This window comes from Anomaloglossus baeobatrachus, chromosome 5 (assembly GCF_048569485.1).
Source record: "Anomaloglossus baeobatrachus isolate aAnoBae1 chromosome 5, aAnoBae1.hap1, whole genome shotgun sequence".
Taxonomy (NCBI): Eukaryota; Metazoa; Chordata; class Amphibia; order Anura; family Aromobatidae; genus Anomaloglossus; species Anomaloglossus baeobatrachus.
This window is the reverse complement of record NC_134357.1, coordinates 386,656,033-386,679,355: the sequence shown is the minus strand read 5'-3', so window position 1 is coordinate 386,679,355 and position 23,323 is coordinate 386,656,033. Positions and strand designations below refer to the sequence as shown.

Sequence of the window (23,323 nt, the reverse complement as noted above, 5' to 3'; positions counted from 1 at the left end):
ACAATGCTCATGATGCTATGTACAGTTCTCAATTGTGAATGTGGGGAGATTGGATAAGAAAACGATTGGAGGAAAAATGGCAGAGAGACGCCATGTTTCCCAAGTCACAAGATATACTGGTTTCGATTCAGAGCTGGAGTTTGTAAAGTCAAAAAATGCTCAATTACTAATGTCTCCAAACATGAAGGAGCCACTGAAGTCCTACCATGTTTTCCCAAAAATAAGACAATGTCTTATACTTTTTTTGCCCCCCAAAAAACACTACGGCTTACTTTTGGAGTAGGTCGGAGAAACATGGTTGGGAATAAATTTACCCCCCCAAAAAGCAGAACCCCCCCCCAGGAGACTCATACTTGCTAGATCCCAGGCGTTTGCGTGGCTCCCAAGTTCCTGCCTGTGATCTCCGGCGGGCACTCTCAGCAGGTATGCTGCATGCCGTGCTCCCCTGCTTCTGGCCGACACACTCACATACATCAGATTGCGCACACACACACTCACACACATACACAAACACACACACAATCACCAATCAGTTCGCATACACACTGGTGGGGTGACTAACACACCACATCAGGCGGTACAGAATGCCTTCAGCCGCAGGAAAGATTGGAGAAAGTTACATATCACAGGTCCTGTAAGCATTCCATCCGCAGATCCTTGCATCCACCACACTGTGTCTCAAGAATCTGCCGTTCAGAATAAATCGGTATCGCTGTATGTGGTGAGTGTGTGTGGTGGAGGGCACAGGGCAGGCAGTGATTGTAGTCGTACCTGCAGGGGGACGATAGGTCACAGCTCAGCCTGTCATTAACCCCTCTCTATTCTTAAGCCTGTCCGACCTGAAGAAGGCCAAATTGGCCGAAACGTTGTGATTGGCGGACTATTGTACAGCACTTTTTGCACATTTTTCACTACAAAATAAAAAGAAAAGGATTTTGACATCAACTTCACATCTTCCTATTTACTGTGTCTCTAAGGGTGATAGTGAGTGTGCCGGAGTTCTTATACTGTGTGTCATTAACCCCTCGCCTCCCCGTCACCGCACCACACACAGGGGGACTCTGTAACAGTCCCAGGTGACACACTTTCACTTTTCTTCAGGGAAACAAAGTCCAGACTGAGTCTCATTTCTTAAACAGGCCAACTTTATTTTCTAGTACTGTCTGCATCAACTCGGTCCGTATCTCGTCGGTACTGGTTCTTATCCCATGGGGGTTCCGTCCACTCTTCCATGCTTTACATAATTTAACGGCAGTCCGTATCACTAGCACCTGGGTACCCTGGTACCCTATGTCACCTCCAGGCCTCTCCTTCCAGAGTACACTTCATTCTAGCATCAGAGGGTCCGCCACCGAACAGGCTATCCCGACTGTGTCCAGGCCATCCAGACATATCCTTCTGCCTGAGGGCGCACTGACCTTTCCGTGAGTGTGGAATTCGCTGGGTTTCAGCCAGTAGGTACCGAAGCCATATCCCCGAAAATCCGACTATACCCCTCTCCTTGGGGGACGTAGTTCTCTACACTGGACTGGATCACGCATGCCATGGTTGCGGGGGATGACCCATAGGGTCAGAATCTTCTACTTGAGGGGTTCTCTCTAATTCATCTTCCCGGGGACTCTCCTCCTTCCTCTCCCACTAGTTCTCCCTTATACAGTCCCTGTTCTCCTCCCCACCCAGGTGCCAGTACGTTCGTGCTGTAGCACTGCCACCTGGTGGCGGTTTTACACAAGGATTTACACTTTACCATTACACTTTTACAGTTATCAAATAGGGCATAGTGTGCCAGGTACAGATGTAATGGTGGGCTTAACCCTTAACCCCCCTACATTTGCGCACTGTGATGGGTGATTGTGTGTGTGATCTGATGTATGTGGGTGTGTGATACACTGCAGGGCCTCCCGCTCGGCGTCTGGTGAGTGTGATTGCGGTGTGTCCGCTGTCTATAATGAAGTGTCCTGCAGTATCTGTAACTTGTTTAGCTGCATGGACACTTCATTATTGAACCACGACTACGGCTTATTTTCAGGGTAGGGCTTATATTTAAGCCTTGCTCCGAAAATGCTGAAAATCCCTGCTAGGACTTTTTTTGAGGAAGGTCTTATTTTTGGAAAAACACGGTACCATTACCAGCTCTATTTGCGGTATTGAAAGGATAAAAAGAGAATTTACTCTCTACAGTGCTGACTAAAAGACATTTTAATTGTGCAATTTTTTTAAATCTACATTTTACATAATATAACATGCAGTTTTACAAAATGGCTAGGATAATCTTTACATTCTTTGATCTGCTAAAACTACAATGTTTTTTGGGGGGTTGTTATGAAATCATATTTCATCCATTATAGTATACGAAAGTAGGAGCTAAGGAAAGCTGGCTAGGTCCGACAAGATTTCTTTTTGAAGGTTTGAAGGAAAAGCTGACAAAGCCCTTGGCTCATTTCTTCCCACGCTGCGAAGTGTTCAGGTAGAATTTGCTTCAAATCTAGATTCCTTTTTAGATTATCAGGGAAATGTGCAATGGATTTAGTTCTCAATCTGTGACTTGGTTACCTAAAGATACTACATCGGATGTAGTACAGTAAAGTGCTCATCTGCAGAATTGTTACATTGATCTTCAGTATGCAAACTTGGATATTTTATAGTAGTCTTTCATTGGCATCTATTTTCTATTCTTACTAATTAACTAGTGGAACATTGAGATTAAAATACCGACCGTGAAGAATAGCTGTCACTAACAAAAAATATGTTTGGGTTTTTTACCCGGTCTAAACTCAGCTCTTCTCCTGAATCTGGAAATTTGCTTTTGTTCCAATGCCTCTTCATTCCTGAGATATGTTACGCGCTTTCCTGCATATAAAGCCAGTCTTTTTAGCCAATTAGGATTGGTCTTAAAGGGAACCTGTCACCAGATTTTTCCCTATGCAACTAAAACTACCACCTTCTGCAGCTCCTCGGCTGCATTCTATGAAGGTGTGCCTTGTATCTGGCGGGTACTAGCATGACGCTGGTGAGGTCATGCACAGCGCCACCCATAATCTCGTGCCTAAGCAAATACATCCCGGGTGCGCGCGAGGGATAGTTTGTGCACAGGCCCGCGATAGTGGCCTACGATAACGGCGCATGCGAGAGACTTCGGCACAGCGTGGAGGATGACGGGACCGTCGTCATCAATTCAAATCAACACAAGGGACGGCGTACAGCGGCAGGAGGGGGAATGAAGGAGAAAGAGAGCCTGCCCTTTAGGCCCTACTAAAAAATTTACATACGAAAAGGTAATATTTATAAAGTTGTTTTTGCGGTCTGAAAAGGGGGTCAGATACAAGGCACACCTTCATAGAATGCAGCCGAGGACCTGCAGAAAGTGGTAGTTTTAGTTGCATAGGGAAAAATCTGGTGACAGGTTCCCTTTAAAGAAAACTACCATAGGGAAGGGTTGAGGACCACATCCAATTGGGTAAAAAGGACCAGATTTACATGCAGGAAAGAGTGGGCATATATTAGGAATGGAGAGGCGCAGGAAAGAGGGGGCCATATATTAGAAATGCATAGGCGCACGAAAGAGGAGGCCATATATTAGGAATAGAGAGGCGCAGGAAAGAGGGGGCCATATATTAGAAATAGAGAGGCGCAGGAAAGAGGGGGCCATATATTAGGAATAGAGAGGCGCAGGAAAGAGGGGGCCATATATTAGAAATGGAGAGGCGCAGGAAAGATGGGGCCATATATTAAAAATGGAGAGGCGCGGGAAAGAGGGGGCCATATCTTAGGAATGATGAGATGCAGGAACAAAAGACAAACCACCAGATTCAACAGCATTAACACCAGCTAAAAAACCCCCACATATTTATGACTAATGAGAGGTCCATTTTAACCCCTTACTGACACATGTCGACTTCCTGTCTTTGGTGTGGGCTCAGCAACTTAAAAGGGAGTTCAGATGAAATTGAATGCATGTTTCTAATTTGATACTTGTGATGGTATCATACATTGGGATCAAGTAGTGCCTCCACCTGGCTGATTGATGGGCTATAAGAATATAAAAGAGATTGCCAATTCCAAGCCATTTATTAGGATACTCCAAGGCACACAATGGTTACCATTGGTAATCATTGTATATTTCTAGAGTCAGGCGATGACCATTTACAAGACAACTATTAATGATTATTTATATGTAATAACAATCAGTTTTTATAAAGAACTAGCTGTACTACCCGCCTTCGCCCGGGTTAATAACTGCTGTTAACAAAATAGAATGTATTAACAAAAAATTATTGTGTGTGTTTTAGGGCGATTATGTGGCGAGGTTGGTGTATGTGTGGTGAAATGTGTGCTGAGGGTGTTATATGTGTTCAAGTACGTGGTAGCGTGTGGCGCATTTTGTGTGTGTGTGTTCATATCCCAGAGTGTGGTGAGTAACCCATGTCGGGGCCCCACCTTAGCAACTGTACGGTATATACTCTTTGGCGCCATCGCTCTCATTCTTTAAGTCCCCCTTGTTCACATCTGGCAGCTGTCAATTTGCCCCCAACACTTTTAGTTTCACTTTTTCCCCATTATGTAGATAGGGGCAAAATTGATTGTTAAATTAGAACGCGCGGGGTTAAAATTTCGCCTCACAACATAGCACCCGGCGCTGCCAGGGATAGTAACTATCTCTCTGTTTCTCTCCCATTCTCTGTCTGTCTCCCCCTCTGTATATATCTCTCTGTCTTTCTCTATCTCTTTGTCTGACTGTCTCTTTCCCTGTCTGTCTCTGACTGTCTCTGTCTCTTTCTCCGTCTATCTTTCTCTTTCCCTGTCTGTATCTATCTTTTTCCCTGTCTGTCTATCTATCTCTGTCACTTTCCCTGTCTGTCTGTTTCCCTCTCTTTCCCTGTCTGTCTCTTTCCCTCTGTCTCTTTCCCTGTGTCTGTCTCTTTGTCTGTCTCTTACCCTGTCTGTCACTTTCCCTTTCTTTCGCTGTCTGTCACTTTCCCTGTGTCTGTCTCTTTGTCTGTCTCTTTACCTGTCTTTGTCTCTCTTAACCTGTCTCTTTCCCTCTCTTTCCCTGTTTGTCTCTTTGTCTGTGTCTGTCTCTTTGTGTCTGTCTCTTTACCTGTCTTTGTCTGTCTCTTACCCTGTCTGTCTCTTTCCCTCTCTTTCCATGTCTGTCTCTTTCCCTCTCTTTCCCTGTCTGTCTCTTTCCCTCTTTCCCTATGTCTCTTTCCCTGTGTCTGTCTCTTTGTCTGTCTCTTACCCTGTCTGTCACTTTCCCTTTCTTTCGCTGTCTGTCACTTTCCCTGAGTCTGTCTCTTTGTCTGTCTCTTTACCTGTCTTTGTCTGTCTCTTAACCTGTCTCTCTCTTTCCCTCTCTTTCCCTGTTTGTCTCTTTGTCTGTGTCTGTCTCTTTGTGTCTGTCTCTTACCCTGTCTATGTCTGTCTCTTACCCTGTCTGTCTCTTTCTCTTTCCCTCTCTTTCCCTGTCTGTCTCTTTCCCTCTTTTCCTCTGTCTCTTTCCCTGTGTCTGTCTCTTTGTCTGTCTCTTACCCTGTCTGTCACTTTCCCTTTCTTTCGCTGTCTGTCACTTTCCCTGTGTCTGTCTCTTTGTCTGTCTCTTTACCTGTCTTTGTCTGTCTCTTAACCTGTCTCTCTCTTTCCCTCTTTCCCTGTTTGTCTCTTTGTCTGTGTCTGTCTCTTTGTGTCTGTCTCTTACCCTGTCTATGTCTGTTTCTTACCCTGTCTGTGTCTGCCTCTTTCCCTGTCTGCGTCTGTCTCTTTCCCTGGCTGCATTGTGACACGCCAACATTTCATATAAGGGTGTGACTGCGCATTCTTTTGAAGTTCTGGCTGCACTGTGGCTCCCAGCTCTATTCGCTTTAATGGAGGCAGGTTTTTTGGCGAATAACTGTAATGCGCGGGGTTAAAATTTCCCCTCAAAACATAGCCTATGACGCTATCGGGGTCCAGACATGTGAGTGTGCAAAAGTTTGTGGCTGTAGCTGCGACGGTGCAGATGCCAATCCCGGACATACACACACACACACACACACGTAACATTACTGGCTAAGTGTAATATTGTCATAGAGATTATAATAATTGTAACTAACGGACACTGACTAAAACTCCCAAGCACATCATTCTCCCTAGTGAAAGCCCAACTCTTCATAGAATTCATTACCTGATCTTAAAGAATACTTTACTATGCTCGTATCCTAAAGGAATAACCTGCCTAACCGTGTTTCTGTCAGCAGTGCTCTCATGCCTTAAGAGTCTGACCTATATGCATGTCTAATGCATTGTGATCCCACAGAGGATCAAAATCCTTTCAACAATTACATATATTGTAGGCCCAAAGGCTGGCTGACCATTGAGTGTTTTGTTAATGTTTTTTTTTTTCCTCTTCTGTTACCTCTTTCTGCAGATTCCAGCCGGTCTGGGACACACATGATCTCTGCAGACGATGCTGAATACCCTCGAGAGTACCGCACTCTCGGTAACGGGACAAGGCGTTTTTCGAATGTGGGCTTGGTGCACACGTCCGAGCGCCGCCACACAGTGATTGCTGCCCAGAGCCTGGAGGCACTGACCAATCTCCAGAAGTCTGATATGGAAAGGAAGAGAGACGCCTTTATGGATCATCTAAAGAACAAATACCCTCAACATGCCTTGACCATCCGTGGTCAGCAGGAGAGGATTCGAGATCAGGTGAGAACAGGTCCACCCACAAATTTTTCTGATAAATATGTTAACCTGTAAAAAGGTAATTTTCTGTCCCATATCGCACAAATTCACTCATATGTATTTCATTAAAAGTCCATGCTGCCAATGGAACATGTAGAAAGTTAAGCCTACAGGACAACTTACTGATCCTCTCTCTCTGAGATTGTAATAGCTTTACATTGGTACAGATTTTACTGCTTCTAGTTGTAAAACTGGTACAACTAGAAGTTTAACGGGAATGTTTCTAGGGGCACACTGCTCCACAGCATTCCAAGTTCCTGTTTTCTTGGGGCTTTGTGCTCCTGATTGACAGGACAAGCAAATTTGTTGGGCCGCTGGTCCAAACTGTGATCTCCGCAACTGAAGGCAGAGTAGTGCAGTGGCACTAAAGCTGGCCAGGTTCAGTGATCTGGCCAGTTTAAGGGCAGTGCTTACGAGCTCTATTAGACAGAGCTTGTGAGCGCTGCACCCCTTTCTTTAGAGACCAGCGGCGACATCTGATAGACGACAGTGGTGACTGCATAGTCAACAAATAGTCAATTGTAAAATTAAAAATCCCTCACAGGATTATTAATTACAACAAAATTATTAGTAAGTTGCTTGTTTTAACAAGCACTTTGCATTTTTAATATTTTGAGATGTTAAGAAGAATCCTTTAAGACAGCATTGGACATAAATGCTGATGGATTTCAACATGACTACATTCAGTACACTTTCTTGCAATTTTTGCAAGGTGATATTGCAATGCTAATGTCTTATGGCCAAAAGGAACTGTATAGTATAGCCCTAGCTTAATGGTGCAGAATTAGAAGTCACAAATGGGCCCATTTTTTATGCAACTAACAGGTTCCAGTTGCTATTTAAGAAAGTAACAGCACCAGGAGAAGAAATGCTGTTAGTATATGGGCGAATGTAGAGGGCACCTGTAGAAAAGGAACCTTCTGGTCCCTTTTAAAAGAATCATAGAAATTCCTACTGCAGCTCTCATTTATATGACGAATGAATTCTATGAAATTGACATTTGGAGAGTGAGATACCTGTAAACCGTTTTGCACTGGTGCCTTTGCCTAAGCATTTACCGTATTTTTCGCTTTATAAGACGCACTTTTGTTCCCCCAAATTTTGCGTCTTATAGGCCGAATATACGGGGGGGTATTTATATATCTACACTGCAGGGTCCAGGGGAGGTGGGAGCGCTGTGCTTGGGGGCAGGTGAACGCTGCAGGCTGCAGCCTTTGATCTCCTGCTTCCGCTCATATAATATGCACAGCCGCTGTCCATCTCCAATGGTGCTGAAATCGCACGCAGTGATGGGCTGGGGGAGTGGTGCATATTATTTGCCCCTGCGCCCCCCTGTGATGGCACATGCCCCCCCGTGTTAGATTTGGCCCCCAGGCTGCTGCTCATTCTAAAATAAAAAAGCTTTACTTACCCCCTCCAGCGTTTCTCCCCGGTGTCCCTGCTTCCACTGTGATCAGGCAGGCAGAGATCTCAGTCTGCTGTGCCGATCACATGACCGCTATGAGGGACATATACCCTATATGATTTGTTAGAGGGATACTGGCATTATAAGATGGACCCCATTTAACATTAAAAAAAAATTATTTTTTCCTTCACCAAATTTGGGGGTGCGTCTTATAATCAGGTGCGTCTTATAAAGCGAAAAATATGGTACATGAATAATGGTCCTTACACATTTATGATCTCGGACAGAGTATCTCTGAAGTATGGTTCGACCATGTAACATGCTCAGAATATGGAGCCTGCATGGCTAAAATCTTCATCTGAACATTATAGGACTGTAGCTTTATAGATGACTACAACAAGAATCCATCCCTTCCTGTACATGAGCCACAAGGCAATGCTCACAATGGCGTCACTTGGCTGTCTCTGCAAGTCAGCATATTATAATCTGCTGCACTAATATAGCTAGTCATTGATCTGTTACACTATGGCTTAAAGGGAACCTGTCACCAGATTTTTCCCTATGAAACGAAAAGAATCACCTTCTGCAGCTCCTGGGCTGCATTCTATGAAGGTGCACCTTGGCCCTGACTCCCCTTTTAGACCCCAAAAATAACTTTATAAAACATGGCCCTTAGGTATGCTAATTACCTTGGTGGGCCACAGGGGCTGGCTCATTTTCTGCTCCGTTCCCCCCTCCTTCCGCTGATCGCTGGCCTCCTTCCTTGATTGATGTGATGACGCCCTCTGTCATCCTCCTCGTCGCATTTTCAAATCTCGCGCCTTAGGTCTGCTCGCGCAGGCGCAGTTCACTCTGCCATATCTCGGGCAGAGCTCCGGTGACCTAAATGCGCAGGCACGAGATTATGGGTGGGTACTAGGATGACGCTGGTGAGGTGTTTGCTGTGCCTGACCTCACCAGCGTCATCCTAGTACCCGCCCATAATCTCGCGCCTGTGCATTTAGCTCACCAGCGCTCTGCCCAAGATATGGCAGAGTGAACTGCGCCTGCGCGAGCAGACCTAACTGCACAGGCGCAAAATTTGAAAATGCGACGAGGAGGACGGAGGGCGTCATCCCGTCAATCAAGGAAGGAGGCCAGCGATCAGAGGCAGGAGGGGGGAAACGGAGCAGAAAATGAGCCAGCCCCTGTGGCCCACCAAGGTAATTAGCATACCTAAGGGCCAAGTTTTATAAAGTTATTTTTGGGGTCTAAAAGGGGAGTCAGGGCCAAGGTGCACCTTCATAGAATGCAGCCCAGGAGCTGCAGAAGGTGAGTCTTTTCGTTTCATAGGGAAAAATCTGGTGACAGGTTCCCTTTAACACAGTCTAGTCATGTCCATCACTGAGCCCTTGTTACCAGTGTAAACATAACAGAAGGTCAATTATATTTTTTAAAATTTTCTTTTCTAACCACTAGAACAGGTTTTACTTAAAGAAGAGTACAGTTCATCCAACTACCACTTATAATATGCACTTTAATACATAATTTTTATTTTTTCCATAAAATGTAAAGGCCATTTTTAGACCGATAATCAGCGAACAAGCATGTTCTCTCTCAATTATCAGCTCATGTAAACATGCCAGGAATCACCCAACAAATGACCAAACGCATAGTATTGGCTTCATCATAGACAGCCATTACCCCATGTAAAGGGGGATGTGCTGCCAACAACATGATGCTGCATAGGGACAGAAAAATTCTACAAATGATACTGTTTCTATCAGTTTTCATCAGCCCAGGTAAACAGGCTAGTAGAAGAAGCGACTTGTACAGAGTTTTTAGGCAGTTGATAACAGTCCACCAGCCAGTTTGCTTACTGCTCTTGAGTCTCCGAGCTTCCTACTTGCTGGAGGGCAGTGCACTCCTAATTGATTGACATTTGTGACCAGCGACATGGTTGTATCGCTAGTCCGAAGTGTACACTTTTTGATGCTGCAAAATATCTTTGCCTCAACAGCTTGGGAGACACACAGGGGCACTAAAGCTGGCTGGCTCCATTGATTGGGAGAGCTTTAGAACAGTGGTTACAAGCTCTATAGAAAAGAGGTTGTAAGGCCACGTGCACATGTTGAGTATTTGCTGAGTTTTTTACCTCAGTATTTATAAGCCAAAACCAGGAGTGGAACAATCAGAGGAAAAGTATAAGGCCTAAGCCACATGGCATGAAAATCGAATTGGTGCAAGTGGAGTGCGATAAAAAAATCGCATTCCACTCGGACCAATATTAGCCTATGTGCCAGCACCCATGAGCGATTATTTTCTCAGCCCTAATCGGACTGAGAAAACAATTGCAGCATGCTGCAACTGTAATGCGATCCTTGTTTCTCTCGCACCCATTCAAGTCTATGGACGAGAGAAAAATCGCACTACACTCGCAGTACACCGAGGGGCACCGGCCCGCCCCTCCTCAGTGCCGGCACGCCCTCCACAGCTGAGGTCTGCTCGCACGATCGGACCTCAGTCTCAGGGACACTCGCATGACACTCGGCTCTGCTGTACTGCCAGCGTGAGCTGAGTGTCATGCGAGGGGATCGCAGTAATCCTCGTGTGGCCCTAGCCTAATAGAAACACTTCACTTCTTTATATTTTACCCACTCCTGATTTTGGCTTACAAATACTGAAGTAAGAAATTCACCAAATATTCAATGTGTGCACATGTCCTAAGTGATGCAATTCTTGCCATAGAGACCAGCCACCACTGCACAGGTGTCCGTAAACTAGGCAACGAGCAGTAAACGAAAAAAAACAAAAAAACTTTTGGTCCTTTGACAAGAGCGGGGATTTTTAATAATGAAAATGCAAAGTTTCTTGTTTTTAGAAGCACTTTCCAATTTTAACCATTTTAAAAAGGACATTCAGAAGTTAGAGTCAGTTCAAAGGCGGGTAACTATACCACTACAAGGAATGGAAGGCCTCCCATATAATGACAGGTTGAAAAAGTTAGATATGTTTATCTTAGAAAAAAGACGTCTCAGAGGAGATCTCATTTATATGTATAAATACATGTGTGGTCCATATAAAGGACTGGCTCATGACTTATTTCTGCCAAAGACAATACTAAGGACCAGGGGGCATACACTGCGAGTGGAAGAAAAGCGATTCCGACAGCTAAATAGGAAAGGGTTCTTTACAGTTAGAGCAGTCAGACTGTGGAATGCCCTACCACAAGAGGTAGTAATGGCAGATACTATAACAGCTTTTAAAAAAGGGCTGGATGATTTCCTCAGTACATGCGACATTGTTGGTTATAAATGACTTAAGGCTACTTTACACACTGCGATATCGGTCCCGATATCGCTAGTGTGGGTACCCGCCCCCATCTGTTGCGCGACACGGGCAAATCGCTGCCCGTGCCGCACAACAGCCGTCACACATACTTACCTGTCCGGCGACGTCGCTGTGACGGGCGAACCGCCTCCTTTCTAAGGGGGGGGTCCGTGCGGCGTCACAGCGACGTCACTGAAGCGTCACTGAACTGCCGCCCAATAGCAGCGGAGGGGCGGAGATGAGCGGGATGTAACATCCCGCCCACCTCCTTCCTTCCTTATAGCGGCCGGGAGGCAGGTAAGGAGAGCTTCCTCGTTCCTGCTGCGTCACACGCAGCGATGTGTGCTGCCGCAGGAACGAGGAACAACTTCGTTACTGCTGCAGTAACGATTTTTAAGAATGGACCCCCATGTCGCCGATTAGCGATTTTGCACGTTTTTGCAACGATGCAAAATCGCTTATCGGTGTCACACGCAACGGCATCGCTAATGCAGCCGGATGTGCGTCACAAAATCCGTGACTCCAACGACTCCGCATTAGCGATGTCGCAGCGTGTAAAGCCCCCTTAAGTGACCAAATGTATAATTGGTGGAGGAAGGTTGAACTGGATAGAACTAGGTCTTTTCAATCTATGTAACCATATAATATAATGAGAGGGAGGCCACAATCACATGTGCAGTATTTGGTCAGTATTTTACATCAGTAGTTGTAAGCCAAAACCAAAAGTGGGTGAAAAATCCAGAAGAGGTTCTAATCCATACTTTTCCTTTGATTTGTTCCATTCCTGATTTTGGCTTACAAATGCTGCTGTAAAATACTGACTAAACACTGAACGTGATAACGTGGCCTAAACCTTTAAAGTACCACTCCAATGTTTTGTTTTTTTATTTCAGTGCTGGACTTGTGCTACTAAAGTAAGGTCACAAGTTCTCAGTGCAAGTCTATACGGCCTCATTCTGGCTCTCATAGAGTTACATTGAGTTGTGGCTTCCTGATCGTCCACCAAATACTGGAGTAACCGACAGGTCACAAACCACTGGAGACCGACCGGAGTGGCACTGATCAAAGATGACGATAGCGGCTTATAAGTATAAAAATGAGTTCAGGGACCTTACATTAGTGGCACCACTCCAAGCCTGCGATTATAAAAATACTAACTCTGGAGTGGCGCTGTATACATGACATACCTTGTATATAATGGTTGATTAGGAGTTAGGTCTCCAGGCCTGTTCCATCTCCATAGCTTGTTGCATAATACCAAACACCCTGATTTTCTGCTCACTTCTCTTTTATGTGACAAGATTGATGGTTGTTGTGTTGCTATGTTTTATATTTTATTCCAGTAAACTGCATCTAGTACATTTTTCATGGGGCATCTCCCGATGATCAAGAAGCTTCAGGCTGATAAATGACACTTCGGTTTGCTATCCTGCAGGCAATTTCAATTCTCCATTATTTCCATGTACATCTGTATTTCTGTATTGTTTGTTAGTTATAGCAAAATCTGGTTCTTGTCCATTTCTTAGCAGAACAGCATTTCCACGAAATATATTTGGCCCCATCATCCAACATAATTGTTTTGTGAAAAATATCCATGTAAATCTATTTAGCGTGAGATTTAAATAACTTTGTAATCAAAAATAATGGGTTTAGCTGACAGGAAACAATTAGTGTCCCCTGTTGCAGCGAGAGAAAATACGGTAATAGAATTTTAATTTTGTTTCTTTGCAATGCAATCACCTTTTTATTAGGTGTTATTTGTGGTAACAGGCAATTAATACGTATGTGTAGAGCAGAAGGGCACATGTAGAAATAGATGACCCAGTCCATCCTTAGTGTTGGACCCTGACAGGTTGGGCAAATAGTATTCCACAACTTAAAGAGATACTCCGGAATATTTTTCTATACATTGTGTATTGTTTGTATTATTTTAGGGGTTGTGGTTTTTTATAACCTTATAGTTTATAATGAATATTTAAGAAATCTGGTAATAGGTTATGCATCCGTCTGTGAGAGTGACATAAAATGGTGAAAAAGACGCAGATTTCACCATTGTATCTATGTGTGAATGTGTGTTAATGAGATGCCCGCTTCCCTTAACCCAGCCACCCCTGATTGCCAGCTTATTCCCCAATTAGGCTGAAGTCATATTAGCCTATGGCATCTGATGTGAGAGCAACACATGCAATATGCTAATGACTCTTGACTCCCGCTCTGTGGCAAGTGTAAGCCGAGTGTTATGCAACTGTGATCCGATCCTGCAATCAGATCACAGCTGCGGAGGAAAGGGCGGGATTAATCTCCCCATCTCGTCCATTGTCAGGTTGTGCGTATATTGCACTGCACTCCGATGTCATCAGAGTGCAGTCCGATGTTTCACTCGCACACATAGAAGTGTATGGGTGAGAGTGATCTGAGACTCGCAGACAATTAGGGCTGAGGAAAAACTTCCAGATCTGAACTGCAGGAGTGCAATGCAAGATTTTCATATGAGCCAGAGTGACTACCCAAACAGTAAGGATACGTTCACACAGAAGTTTTTTATGTAGATCTTTTGCCACAAAATCTGACATGTAAACTGCTTTAACCCCACCAGACATGTACAGAAGACCCCCGTGACTGTCATATTGGAACGTCCATGAGGCTCAGCTTGAGGGTTCGCTCACATCTATAAATACGACGAGTGCAATCCCGTTACAAAATCGGATTGTGCTCACACCAATGTTATCCAATGAGTCAGTGCTGATCTGAGATTTTTTCCTCAATTGGATTCAGCCTGACAAAAAATTCACAGCACGCTGCATAAAATGTCCGAGACTCGCCAATACAAGTCTGTTAGTGCTAGAAACAAAATCGGACGGTACACGCATCATCCGTATGCCATTTGATTTTTACAGATAAATTACCATTCTGTAGCATAATGCACTGTAAATGATTGTAGAATAATAGTTGCTGAGAAAAAAATGCACATTATAAAGATGCTAGGCGAGAAAATAATGCGCACTCACATCACATATGGATGCCAAACGGATTGCACTCATCCAACTTTTTGGGATGAAAATCGGACAAATTTTTACACACAGATGTGAGCGAATTCTGTCACTGGGTTGCAAAAAAAGATTGACAATTTCACAATACGGTACAATACTATAGTATTTCATTGTACTATATAGGCAGTCAAGGAATCATAGGTTTAAGTCCTCACTGGGATGTTTCAATTAAATATGTGAGAGAAAATTCAATTCCTTTTAAAGAATTAAAAAAAAATAATACAAACTTAAGTCAATTCCTTTTTTCCCAAACATTAGTGAACTATAAAAAAAAACATATTTAATATTGCCTCTACGTAATTGTCTGAACTAATAAAATATTTATGTCATAAAGGGGAATTTTCAACCAAAAATGTGTTAAAAAGCAATCAAAACATCATATGTATCCCAAAATGTTATCAATAAAAACTACAATTTGATGTGTGAAATCAAGCCTTCACACAGGTTTATTTTAACAGAAGAATAAAAAAAGTTGTGTTCATAGTGCCATAATCAAACTGACCTGAAGAATGATGTTGCCAGGTTATTTTTACTGCCTAATGAACGCAGTAAAAGCCCAAAACAATGGTGGAATTGTGTCTTTTTATCGATTCATGATATTTGCATGCTTTTTCAGTATATTATATGGTAAAATGAATTATCATTCAAAACTACAACTCATTCCACGAAACTAAAAGACCTCATACAACTGTCAAAGGAAAAATAAAAAAAGGCTAGATCTTGGAAGAAGTGGATGAAGAAAGACAAAAGTGGAAAAACAAAAAATTGCCCAGTCCTTAAGGGGTTAAAAAGTCTCTTTTATACATTTTTTGATGTGGTTTTTGTGTACAGGGCATTTTTCTACTTTTTTTTTTAATTCAATGGGAAAATTTGGTGTGTTTTTGTTTTTCACAGTTCAATTTCAAGTAAAAAATCAACAAGACCCTTTTTAAAGGCGCTGTCCACTACTCAGATAACCCCATTATATTCCACATATTTTCCCGTTAAAATCAAAAACTTAAACTCTCACCTCCCGTGCTGGCGCGGTTCCAGAAGTGTCAACACTTGTGTTCCCAGGGCTCACGTGAGATTGTTACGTCACATGGGCCATGCTACCAAATGGTGCCAGTTTCAATGTCCACACCTTCAAACATAAAAGTAATCAAGAGGAAGGGAGACCTACAGCTACCGCTCACTCCCTGGTTATTAGGCCCTGTGCGCACACTGCGTTTTTACCCGCGTTTCGTGCGTTTTTGCTGCAGAAATTTCTTGAGAAAATGGTTGTAACCTTTTTTGGTGCATTATTGGTGCGTTTTTTAAACGCAAGTGCGCCAATATTTTGGACTCTTAAGAAATTTCTTGAGAAAACTTCATTTTCTAGTGCACACAGGGTCTTACTTATACGTCCAAAGACTGGGAGAGGGAAGCCGGCACTGATTTTTCACAGGCCTCATGTGACGTAACAACCTCACTTGAGCCCTGGGATCGCGCTGGAACTGCGCCAGCATGGGAGGTGAATATAAGCTTTTATTTTAATAGGGGTAAATATGTGGAATGAGAAGGGGTTGTCTAAGTAGACCCATGCAGGTCGCCTACCGCGCAGTCCACGCTGATTTAAATCGTATTGAATGGTATAATGTGAGACTTGGGTGCTTCTCACCTCTTTTAAATATGCCTGGAGTTGTGTGTCATTCATCATTTGATTCTGAAGGGCATTGTTTACAATGAAGTTGTCATCAATGTGGGATGTGACCACAGAACGTCCACTTCTATGCCTTTCTGTGACTCTTTCAGTCTCTCTGTATCTCTGTTGCAACCTGCTGATGACACTCTAAGCTCAGTAGCCACTTCCCTCTGAGAACATCCTAATTGAAGCCTCGCAATAATGAGGTACTGCTGATCAATTGTCAAGTGTTGTCTTGATCTCATGATGTGAAAACATGAACAGCATGATAAATTGCACTGTTTAAATGCCAATTCTAATGAACCCCCAAAATGTATTTGGCGATTCATAGATCAATCACCTGTTATGAATTTTACCATTAAGGTCCCTGTTAAGGGCCCGTTACACGCTACGATATATCTAACGATATGTTGTCGGGGTCACGTCATTAGTGAAACACATCCGGCATCGTTTTACATATCGTAGCATGTGACAGCTACGAGCGACTGTGAACAAGTGAAAATACTCACCTTATCGTTGCTCGTTGACACGTCGCTCATTTTCAAAAAATCGAACGTCCTTCTGCGCGCCGGTTGTTCATTGTTACCGAGGCAGCACACGTCGCTCCGTGTGACACCCCGGGAACGATGAACACAGCTTACCTGCGTCCGCTGGCAATGCGGAAGGAAGGAGGTGGGCGGGATGTTTACGTCCCGCTCATCTCCGCCCCTCCGCTTCTATTGGGCGGCCGCTGTGTGACATCGCTGTGACGCTGAACGTCCCTCCCCCTTCAGGAAGAGGATGTTCGCCGCCCACAGTGATGTCGTTTGGAAGGTAAGTCACGGGGGGTTACAGCATTGTGCGACACGGGCAACAAATTGCCCGTGTTGCAGAAATGATGGGAGCGGCTGTGATCGCACATGCGATCGCATGATAAATCGCCGCGTGTAAAGTGACCTTTAGAGAACAGCAAGTTGTGCGAAAAGTACTGAAACATTGAACAGTTGGACATGTGCATTCAGATGTTTAGAGGTCACATTAAATTCACCTGAAAAGGTTATAGGGCATTTTAGGATCATCCTGAAATTTCTTCCGAAAGCCAAATATCCCTAACTTTTTATGAATAGTGTAGGTTGCTGGCCTCTAATGGCCTGTGATAGGTTAAAATAGTAAAATCACTTAGTACTTACCCTCCCCAGATCTAGTTCTGGCGACTACCACACATATCACCACTGCAGTCAATCAGTGAGCTCAGCTGCTGTGCGAATCTTGATAACTCGTGCCACTGAACTCAGTGATATTGGCGCAGAAGTAATGTGCATTGTAGTGGAGACATCACCCCTGCAATCAGTAGAGAGACCGGTGCAGCTGTGGAGAGCCGATGCTGAACCCGAGGAGGGTAAGTCCTATCGGAGTTTATTATTATAACCTAGTGCAGGCCATTAGAGGCCAGAAACCTAAAAGTAGAAATCCACTTTAGTAAAACATTTCATCTGCAGATGGAATGAATGGGAAATATCAGGCAGGACAATATCAGTTGATTACTAGGGATTACACATGCCGCGTCCGCAGTTATCAGCCTAGCAATGAATGGTGTTGCTTTAATTTTACATATGACAGCTGGGAACCTGACTTATTGCTGGACAGCATCTCTCATTTGCAATTGTTTATGTAACACTCCCCAAAAATATAAATTCAAGTCCAATGTGGATCTGTATCTAAGGCTAGGTACAAACTTCATGTGTGCCTATTGTCAGGCTTATACAATGAAGAAGTATGCGCCCAACAGTGTCCCAAGCCAGTTTACATACTGACTAGTGATGCGCGAGCATGCTCGTCACTGCTCATTGCTCGATCGAGCACCGGGGCTCTTGGGCACAACTAGAGTGATGAGTATAATGGAAATTATTGGGAAACTCGGGCATTTTTAACTTGATGCTCGTTCAAGTAACAAGCAGGGGTGAGCATGCTCGCTCATCACTAATACCAACTCATCTATCAACCATAGGAACCCAATGTAAAAAAAAGTATACGGCATTATATACGTTTTGTTGCTTTGCTCCTCTGTATAGGAAAGCGCTGTCTGTTGAGCCTTAAGCCCGCTTTACACACTACCATATATCTTACGATGTGTCGGCGGGGTCACGTCGTAAGTGACGCACATCCGGCATCGTAAGGTAGATTGTAGTGTGTGACAGGTACGTGCGATTGCGATTGAACGTTAAAACGTTCATCGCATACACGTCGTTGAATCCTGAAGAATTGCATGTCCGGTTGTTCAATGTTCCCGAGTCAGCACACATTGCAGTGTGTGACACCCCGGGAACATTGAACAGATCTTACCTGCCTCCTACGGCTCCAGTCAGCAATGCGGAAGGAAAGAGGTGGGCGGGATGTTTACGTTCCGCACATCTCCGCCCCTCCGCTTCTATTGGCCGGCTGCTGCGTGACGTCGATGTGACGCCGAACGTCCCTCCCTCTCCAGGAAGTGGACGTTCGCAGCCCACATCGAGGTCGTATGGACGGGTAAGTGCGTGTGACGGCGGTTAATCGTTTGTGCGGCACGTTCAACAAATTGAATGTGCCACACATACGATGGGGGCGTTGCAAATCGCATACGATATCGTATGTGAAATTGCAACGTGTAAAGCAGGCTTTACTTAGTATATACAATAAAACAAGCTATATGCAGATGCATATAAGCCAGTTGGAAGCACTTTTGACCTTCGATTAATAAATGGGGGCCTATGGGAATATTACAGTATATGTCAAGAAAAGCTCCTGATGTATATAAGTGCACAAACACAATGTTTTATACTATGGAGAGGCTCATTAAAGGGGTTGTCCACTACTTTTACATTGATGGCCTATACTTAGGCGGGCTTTGCACACTATGACATCGCAGGTGCGATGTCGGTGGGGTCAAATTGAAAGTGACTCACATCCGGCATCGCATGCGACATCGCAGTGTGTAAAGCCTAGATGATACGATTAACGAGCGCAAAAGCGTCGTTATCGTATCATCGGTGCAGCATCGGCGTAATCCATAATTACGCTGACGCGACGGTCCGATGTTGTTCCTCGCTCCTGCGGCAGCACACTTCGCTGTGTGTGAAGCCGTAGGAGCGAGGAACAACTCCTACCGGCGTCACCGCGGCTTCCGTAGGATATGCGGAAGGAAGGAGGTGGGTGGGATGTTTACATCCTGCTCATCTCCGCCCCTCCGCTCCTATTGGCCGCCTGCCGTGTGACGTCGCAGTGACGCCGCACGACCCGCCCCCTTAATAAGGAGGCGGGTTGCCGGCCAGAGCGACGGTCGCAGGGCAGGTGAGTGCATGTGAAGCCGGTGTAGTGATAATTTTCGCTGCGCCAGCTTTCACAAGATATTGTACCTGCGACGGGGGCGGGGACTATCGCGTGCGACATCGCAGCATCGGCTTGCGATGTTGCAACGTGCAAAACCCGCCTTAGGATAGGTCATCAATGTCTGATTGGCCGGGGTCCAACACCCACATCACTGACGATTAGCTGTTCTCTGTGCTGGTGGTGGCAGCAGGCGACAAAAAATGCTCAGTTCCGGAGCTGCCCTGTTTTCTGATAGTGGCCAGGGCCAGGTTCTGCACATCCACCTCTTGATTTGAATGGGAGGCGGATGTGCAGTACCCAGCCGCAGCCACTATAAATTGACTGGGTAGCTCGGGCCTGAGCATTTCCAGCTGCCTGCTGCTGCCGGCATCAGAAGCAGCTGATCGGCTGGGTTCCAGGTGTCAGACTCTGAACGAACAGACATTGATGACCTATCCTAAGGCGGGCTTTGCACGCTGCGACATCAGTAACAATGTGTTACCGATGCTGCAGCGATAGTCCCGCCCCCGTTCGATATATAGTGAAAGTTGCCGTAGCGATTATTATCGCTACGGCAGCTTTACACGCACATACCTGCCGTGCGACGTCCCTCTGGCCGGCGACCCGCCTCCTTCCTTAGGGGGTGGGTCGTGCGGCGTCACAGTGACGTCACACGGCAGGCGGCCAATTGAAGCGGAGGGGCGGAGATGAGCAGGATGTAAACATCCCGCCCACCTCCGTCCTTCTCATTGCAGCCGGCGGCAGGTAAGGTGAAGTTCCTCGCTCCTGCGGCTTCACACACAGCGATGTGCGCTGCCACAGGAGCGAGGAACAACATTGCACCTGTCGCTGCACCGGCATTATGGAAATGTCGGAGGCTGCAGCGATGATACGATAACGACGCTTTTGCGCTCGTTCATCGTATCAAAAAGGATTTGCACGTTGCGATATCGACTGCGACGCCGGATGTGCGTCACTTTCGATTTGACCCCACCGACATCGCACGTGCAATGTCGCAACATGCAAAGCCCGCCTTAGGATAGGCCATCAATGATACAATAGTGCACATCCCCTTTAAAGACTTTTAGGAGTGCTACATCCAATAGGTGGCGCTGGAGTTCACAATCTCTTCCTCACATTTAAATTCCTGAAGGAGCATTTCATGGCCTATAACGCTCCTTACACCATCTTAGCACTCTCCGTAAAGAGAAATGCTTCCCATTAGACCACCTAGCACACACTAAAATGAGACTTACTGCCTTTATCAGGCAACAGTATATAAACATCTGCTGATCTGTAGCCAAAGTGAAGTCATTAGCATTTACAATATCTGAGTTTTCTGACTGCTGGGGGCAATGTCCATCACCTGCAGCCCTACTGGGAACTTTGCCGGAATATCATTAGGACAGATGGTAAACTTTATACTAGATTATATCAATGCACACACCTGAGGGTATCTGCTACTGTTCAATTGCAAGGAGACAATGGCAGATCACAAAAATGCAAAATGTTACATAAAATCATCATAAAGTTACAATATTTTCCATCACTTATTTCCATAATATAAAGTAGATATGAAATGTTTATTCAGTTTTATAAACATAAAATCAGCGCGCATAGCCTTACTTTCCTGATTACAGCAATGTCAGCATTTATGTAGTTATATATGTTATTCCCATATTTTCCAAAAGAGACAGATGCTCCATCTAACAATAATGATTAACAAAATAGGACTTATCACAGGGACATTTACCCTGTAATGGCAGAACTATCTGGAGGATCGGGCATTGCATTTGACAAATTAAATATCTTGCAATCAGTTGTCTTTGTTGCCAAATATGTGCCATAGTGAAGGCGCATTGGGTACAGTGACATCTTTGCTTTGATAAATTAATTCCCGCTCCACTCCTGCAGCAGGAGACAGAGTCTGGTATACAAGGATTTCTGGCTTTTGAAGTGGTGAATAAAGGATTGGGGTGGTTCTGTCACACAGTTTGAAGAGTGTCTCGAGTGGTAGATGCATCTAAACTGAAATCTTTCTGAAATGGCTGTTCAGATCTCTTCTCGTCATAGACAGGTCTGACATGGCAGAGAGAGGATGGGTGCAGCTTAGAATAAGAATGCCCTGATTTCAGCTGTGTGATTTTGCTGCCTGTCAGATATTCCGGAGATGAGTAACCCATTCGCTCTCTGCACTGAGCTGTCACTCACTTGGAGTTATTCTGGTCGTAGATATAAATGTTATCATATTATTGATGTAGGAATAAAGCTTGTATGGATTCCTTGCACATTAGTCCCAGCATTAGTAAAATAAATCATATACGGTGTATATATATATACTAGCTGTAGTACCTGGGCGTTTCCCGGGATAGTAACTCTCTCTCTGTCTCTCTCCCAGTCTCTGTCTGTGTGTCGCTGTCTGTCTGTCTCTGTCTGTCTCGTTCCCTGTCTGTCTGTGTCTATGTCTCTGTCTGTTTCTATCTCGCTGTCTGTATTAGAAAGCCATGGAACCCATAGGGTGTAGGGGCGACATGACAGCCCGGAGGGTAGGGAGTTGATGGGGTTAAACAGTGTTGGTTCGTTTAGGAATGAGGAAAAGAAGGTGATTGGTTAGGGGGTGGAGTGTGGTGGAAGGAAAAGGAGGGAGCTTTATGGTGTATATAATAGGAGGTGGGAGTCAATTACTTCCTTTTGCACTTCCTGGATGACAGCTTGGACGGGCTGAGGAACCTCCATCATGACATCCAGCATGATGGATCCGGACATCGCAGAGCTGCAGCTTGGACGGGCTGGGGAACCTCCATCATGATGTCCTGAGGAATCCTCGGATCTGGTCAGCATGGCGGTGCAGGGCGCCCAGGTAGTGCAGTCCTACACCCAGGCTGCCTGGGTGTTTCCTCGGCACCTTCCCCTCCCCCCCCCTCTTTGCTGTAGTGCTGGCAGTTTCAGGACTCGCCGGGGTCTTTTGGGGAAGGTGGGGGTGAGGAGGACAACGTGAGAGCCCCCACTCCCGTGGGGACCCTCCGCAGCTGGGTGGGCAGCGGTAGCTTGCAGCGCCCGCTCTGGCTGTCGGGAGGAATCTCCTGCAGGGCCGCGACGGCCGAAAAGGGGGCGTGTCCAGCCCGGGGGCCTACTTCCGGTGTGAGGCCTCAGCCTGGATTTTTGAGCGATGCGGCCGCTCCCGGCCGGGAGCTCGCCCAGCGGCGGTGGATGGACAACACCCCCCCCCCCTCCCTCCGCGGGGGGGCCGGAGGACGGCTGCCTGCAGGGTCACCTCACCTGTGTGGCTGGATTATCGGGACCGGAGGACTGGGCGCAGCAGGCGGCGGCGAGGAGGAGACAGGAGGCGCCTGCAGGGTCACCTCACCTGTGTGGCTGGATTATCGTTACCGGAGGACTGGGCGCAGTAGGCGGCGGCGAGGAGGAGACAGGAGGCGCCTGCAGGGTCACCTCACCTGTGTGGCTGGATTATCGTTACCGGAGGACTGGGCGCAGCAGGCGGCGGCGAGGAGGAGACAGGAGGCGCCTGCAGGGTCACCTCACCTGTGTGGCTGGATCATCGGGACTGGAGGACTGGGTGCAGCAGGTGGCGACGAGGAGGAGACATGAGGCCTGCTGTCTATACTGGAGCAGGCATTGGGACAAGGGTGCAGCTCTCATCAGTAGCGGCTTCCCCCAGGAGGGGAGTGCCCAGCATTGTGGAGGCGACAATCGGCCCAAACAGGGCATGTGGACACGGTGCTCCTGGCGTCAGGGGGCGAACCCGGCGGGCATTCGGTGGCTGCAGCTTGAGGGACTGTCCCGGAATCAGCGACGGACGACTGGCGAAAAGGATGGTGACGGCTGATC

The 23,323-nt window shown here is 45.8% G+C and overlaps 1 protein-coding gene across 15 annotated transcripts in view; it reads left to right on the top strand.

Annotated features, from left to right (window-relative positions):
* SRCIN1 (SRC kinase signaling inhibitor 1) overlaps nt 1-23,323 on the top strand; it is a 728,586-nt gene that overhangs the window by 349,127 nt on the left and 356,136 nt on the right. For all 15 annotated transcript variants that reach the window (XR_012754280.1, XR_012754279.1, XM_075350093.1 and 12 more), the window contains one exon: nt 6,404-6,687. Coding sequence is in view for 13 of the 15 variants with exons in the window: in XM_075350093.1 (XP_075206208.1) it covers nt 6,404-6,687 (284 nt within the window). In the remaining 2 variants the exon portion in view is untranslated. The remainder of the gene's footprint in view (nt 1-6,403; nt 6,688-23,323) is intronic.